This window comes from Coenobita brevimanus, chromosome 87 (genome assembly GCF_032717465.1).
Source record: "Coenobita brevimanus isolate Jiangsu-jjx chromosome 87, ASM3271746v2, whole genome shotgun sequence".
Lineage (NCBI taxonomy): Eukaryota > Metazoa > Arthropoda > Malacostraca > Decapoda > Coenobitidae > Coenobita > Coenobita brevimanus.
This window is the reverse complement of record NC_137040.1, coordinates 565,329-570,960: the sequence shown is the minus strand read 5'-3', so window position 1 is coordinate 570,960 and position 5,632 is coordinate 565,329. Positions and strand designations below refer to the sequence as shown.

At 39.6% G+C, this 5,632-nt stretch overlaps 1 protein-coding gene across 1 annotated transcript in view; it reads right to left on the bottom strand.

The window, feature by feature from the left end:
• Positions 1-215: 215 nt before the first annotated feature.
• Positions 216-5,632, bottom strand: part of LOC145411015 (uncharacterized) — a 61,208-nt gene continuing 55,791 nt past the window's right edge. Inside the window, exons 3-4 of the mRNA XM_080281078.1 lie at positions 4,952-4,985; positions 216-1,397 (exon numbers count right to left, since the gene is read on the bottom strand). Of these exons, the coding sequence (XP_080137204.1) occupies positions 980-1,397; positions 4,952-4,985 (452 nt within the window). The 3' untranslated portion in view covers positions 216-979. The remainder of the gene's footprint in view (positions 1,398-4,951; positions 4,986-5,632) is intronic.

The window sequence follows — 5,632 nt, the reverse complement described above, 5'->3', positions numbered from 1 at the left end:
TAATGTGTGTATGGAAGTGTGAGATGTGTATGAGACGTGACAGAAAGAAGTATGACCATGTGAGATAACCAGAATCTGTAATAAAGTAGGCTATTATCTTCCCTTCAACTTAAAAAACCATCTTCTCCAAACACTGTGGCTTTTAAAACACCTTATAAAATCATCTAATCTTTCTAACTACACTTACAGGGAGGATATCAACAAAAACCACACTAGTAAAAATACACTTTATTATTTATTCTCCTGATTTATTTTTCCATCCATTATTTTGTTTGATCCCAGCCACTTACAACACTGATGATATTGACAAAGATGGAGAGACAGAGACGGAGCAAGGAGTGGGCCAGAGTCAGATGGTTAAGTATAGCCTGTAAAATCCACACTCTCTTACTGCCGTCCTCTCTGCAGCACGTTTTCTTTAGCCCAGCCAGACAAGAAAACACCCAGCAGGGGAAACTGTCAAAAATGTCCTCAGAAAAAACAAATGTGATTTTTTCCCCGTGACCTGACAGTTTTTCCTGCCTGACGTTTGCCAAGCTGCTCTAATTGTTTGTTTTCTTGTTTTGTTTTAAAAATATGACAACTGTAATACAACACATGACAATTTTCAGGGGTGTGTGTGCTCAAGAGTTAGACCTACCATACAAATGTTGCGTTTATTTTTGTTTAAAGTGTAGTAAGATATTCATTCCACAAGTTTTACAACGGATTATTACTGAAGTGTATGCGGTAACATAGTGCGTTGGGGAGAAGAAGGGATAAAGATTGGGACCATACCCTCCAAAACACTGCTCGGGGAGTTCGCTGCCCTCATGAACAAAGCGCGGATGAGTTTACTGTTATATTCCAATACTGCGAAGGGGCTAAGCTGATTCACAGTTCAGGTGCAATACTATCTTTTATCCCAGTCTTCGTTCCATAGGGCCGAGCAAGTCCCCCGAAGTGAAGTTTTTTAGAGAATGGACCTCGAGTTTGGGGTTCACTCGCCATTGCGGCGAACGAAGCCGAACCCGGAGCGATCAATCTCGTCGAAATTGCGCTTGTACAAGCTGGCGATGTCCCTGGGGTCATACTCTCTCTTCACGAACCCGAAGCCAGAGCGGTCAATCTCGTCGAAATTACGCTTGTAGGGGAAGGCATCGTAGTTGCGCTTGTGGAATCCAAAGCCAGAGCGGTCGATCTCGTCAAAGTTCCTCTTGTAGAACCCAAAGCCAGAGCGGTCAATCTCATCGAAGTTCTTCTTGGCGAAACCGAAGCCAGAGCGGTCGATTTCATCAAAGTTGCGCTTGTGGAACCCGAAGCCGGAGCGGTCAATCTCGTCAAAGTTCTTCTTGACGAACCCAAAGCCTGCGCGGTCAATCTCGTCGAAGTTCCGTTTGCTGTGCCCAAAGCCGGTCCTGCGGGGTTAGTTAGGGGTTAGTAAGGGGTTAGTATAGAGCTACGGCTAACTGAAACTTGGTTAATATAGAGCTACAGTTAAAAGTTGGTTACTACAGAGCTACAGTTACAAGTTGGTTAATTTAGAGCTACCCTTAAAAGTTGGCAAATAAAAAGATATAGTTAATAAACAAGTTATTTAATATATAGAGACTGAGTTAATTAAATTCTAGTTACTGGTAATACAGAGCTACAGTTAAAAGTGAGTTAATATAGAGATACAGTTAAATGTTGGTTAATATAGAGTTATGGTTAATTAAAAGCTGATTATAGAGCTACAAGTACTAGAAAGATGCTAACACTCTCGGGATCGCCTCAGAATTTTATAGAGTTTTAGATTGCAGAGTCTTTAAGCAGAATGACCACAAATTGCAGTGAGGCCACCTAGAGCTCCCCACCTCTATAATTTGCCAGCTTTTCAGTGAGTCGCCGGCTGGCCCTTGATTTATGGCAACTACCCAGAAGCGTGGCAAGACAAATGGCAAAAGGGGCGTTAAAAGATGATATAAAATGACATCAAACTTTACAAGAAATTTATATAAAACATCAATCTAGCGTTTTGGAATTGAGGTAAAAGGCAAAGTTTATCGTTATTATTATTATTATTTATGAAATGTGATGTTGGTGTATTTCATCCCAAGAATGTTCATCACGGTAAATACTGTAGTATAGAGCAGATGTTAATGCGACAGTCGTAGCAGATGTTAATATTAGTCGTTTCCTGTGACGAATGAAGATGAAATATACTAAGTTACGGTGACCTAAAAACCAGCTGAGATGATAAGGTAGTACTTAAGTTAGTAGTAGTAGTAGTAGTAGTAGTAGTAGCAGGAGGAGGAGGAGGAGGAGGAGGAGGAGGAGGCGTTGTAGTAGTAGTAGGTAAGCGGTTAGGATACACTCAGAGATTACCACATCTACAACAAAGCCTACAGTAACTACTACAAACAAACACAACGAAAAGCAATATGGCGCAAAAATCGTTCGGAACAGAAGCCAAAGGAGCCGCGATGATTTTTTTCTTTTTTTTTTTTAGTTGTCGAGAAAAGTTAATTGTTTTTATTCCGGCCAACTTGACCCTTTATTTTCACATATTTATTTATTTATTTATTTATTTTTGTCCACAAGGGGTAACGTTTCAATATTAGTGATTATTTAATTCAATTTACCTGCAGTTTTATTATCAGTGGAAAAAGCATAAGTATTTCGCTTTGTACTCTTGTTATTAATATCTTTGTCTATCTATCTATCTATTTGTGTCTATCTATCTATTAAAGTGTCTATCTATCTACTTAAGTGTCTCTCTCTCCATCTATTTGTCTATCTATCTATTTCAGTGTCTATCTATCTATAACCAAGCGATTTATTCCCACAAGGGGCGTCTGCAGAGTTGCCTCCAAGTCATTCTGTCCTTCCGCCGTCATGATGTCTTCTCTCAACTCACACCCTACACTCAAATACCTCTCCAAGCCATCCCTCCATCTCATCCTGTCTCTGCCTCTCCCTACCAACACACACACACACAACTACCACAGCTACTCATCTAACACCACTACCACATATCCCACACCTACCACACTATCTACCACCACTATCATATACCCGCCACATCTACCGCAACTACCGCCATTAGAGCTGAGGGGAAGGGTGGCAGGTTAAAAGACGAGGCTACCCACCCTGTCACCACCACTCACTCTCTCTCTCTCTCATACTCTTCAGAGGCATTTACGGAATTGGTTAACCTCCATATAGACTCTTTCTTCCCTTCCTCCTTCCCCTCTTCTTTCCTTTTACTTTTATTATTCTCTCTCTCTCTCTCTCTCTCTCTCTCACTTTCTCTCTAAACTTCTTCACTTCCCCAACAGATTGTATTAGAGTCCATCCTATCAACTGCGTCCCATTTTCTTTATCACATTTTCCTTCTTCTGTTTTCTATCTGTTTCCCTTAACTTTCCTTTATTCAATCTCTCTCTCTCTCTCTCTTCCTCTCTCTCTTATTTTCCTCTCCTTAAATCATCAACAACAATAACATTCTATTCCCCCCTTCTCTCTCTCTCTCTCTCTCTCTCTCTCTCGGGTGGTCATCCCTCAAAATGTCAAGTTCGTGTCACCAAAACCAGACACTTCCTGTGATGAAATTCTTACCTGTCTCCCTTTTCACCTCTCTCTCTCTCTCTCTCTCTCACATTTCTTTCCCTACTTCCTTATCCTTCTTTCTCTCGTTTTGTGTCCTATTGTATACCATTCTCTCTCTCTCTCTCTCTCTCATTCTGTCCCCCATGTCGTTATGTAATATTAGTAAAACAAAATAAGCTACAAAACGACAAGAAGAAAGTGACGATGATGAAGATGATGATGATGATGATGATGATGATGATGATGATGATGATGATGATGATGATGGGACTGAATTAATATTTATTTAATGAAAAACTGGGGACTTATTTTATTCATTCTCCTCCTCATTATTACTATTATTATTATTATTATTATTATTATTATTATTATTCCTTATTATTTATCATCCTTTTCATTATTTATATTAACGAAAAAAATAGTTATTATAATGCCACTGGTCTGGCTTGTAAGTATGTAATTTATTGTTATATTTAATATGAAAATATACGCTGGATTAACTGAATGATTATACCTACTACTGAAAAAATGAATAAAAAAACAAACAAAACTATAATAATAATAATAATAACAACAACATCAACAACATCTCCAACAAGTCACACAAAAATATCAAACGCACACAACAAGAACAAGAACAAGAACAACAACAACAACAACAATAATAATAATAATAATAATAACTAGAATGACACTCAGTAGAACACATACCTCCGCCAAGGCCCAACATGCAGTTCCTTTTAATTCAATCAAGTCTAATCCAACATCAAACTCATAACCTTAAAGATATAACATCATAATTTTAAACTACGCCCTATAGAAGCATATTTATATCCGCTAGATCCAGAATTTTATATGGATCCGCGCCAAACTGTACACAATCGCAGATACCAACCTCCTAAATAGGCCTGATTTTTTTCATCAAGATCCATGCAATATTCACTGAGAAATTTACGAAAATGTCGCAAAACGCCGTATCTCGCAATTTTAAAAGTAAAGAAAACTTCCTGGATCCGCATCTTTATCCGTATCCGAACCAAAATTTAATGGGAGACTATTCTGGGTCAAGGCCCATTCTTCTATCAATTCCGTGGAAATTCGTCCGATAGTTTTTGTGTAATCTTGCTTACAAAACATCCAACCAACAAACAAACAAACGAACAAGGGTGAAAACCTAACCTAACCTTGGCGGAGGTAATAATAATAATAATAATAATATACATCAATAAAAACAAGTCACAAAAAAAAAAAGCCACAAAAACAATAACTAACTACAATTCACATAAAAAGGAACAAGAAGAAAAAGATGATGAAGAAGAAAAGAAGAAAAAGAAGAAGTTGAAGAAGGAGAGCAAGAAGTACATCATCAACAACAACTCACGTGAATGCATCGAAGCGCTTGACTCCGGCCACATCTGAAGGAAGAGAATGATATTAGTAAATCCATTAGTCTCTCTCTCTCTCTCTCTATCTATCTATCTATCTAACGAGTGCAAAGAAAACGGGAAGAGCCTCTGGGGGGCAACTTAACAAAATTCCCCTCGCTACCTCGCTTCCCCAAAACCATGTATAAAGCCACTCCATCAAGGCATCATATTTTCCTACCCCCACCTCTCTCCCTCCCTCCCTCTTTCTCCCTCTCTCTCTCTCTCTCTCTCTCTCTCTCTCACACACACATACACACACCACTTTGGTCCCATTATGCGTTTTTCTGTTTTAACCCTGCTATTTCCAAACGATTTCCTTACACTTACGTAAAATCACTCAACTAACGATTGGCTGAAGGCTTTATCCAACCCCTCCAGCTCCCACCATCCCTCTGAATAAAATCGTCTGGAGAGTTACGGAAAGAGCTGAGTATGACAGACAGATAGAAGTGTCCCCATTCTGCCCCTCCCCACTGCCTTCCCCTCTCCAGCCTCCTCCCACCCTATCCCTCCCCCTTCCTTCCTCCATTCCCTCCTCTCTCCTTCTTTCCTTCCCTCCCTCTTCTTCTTCTTCCTCCTTTCCCTCCCCCTCCTTCTTCCTCTCTTCCTTCCCTCCCCCTCCATCTTCGCTTCCC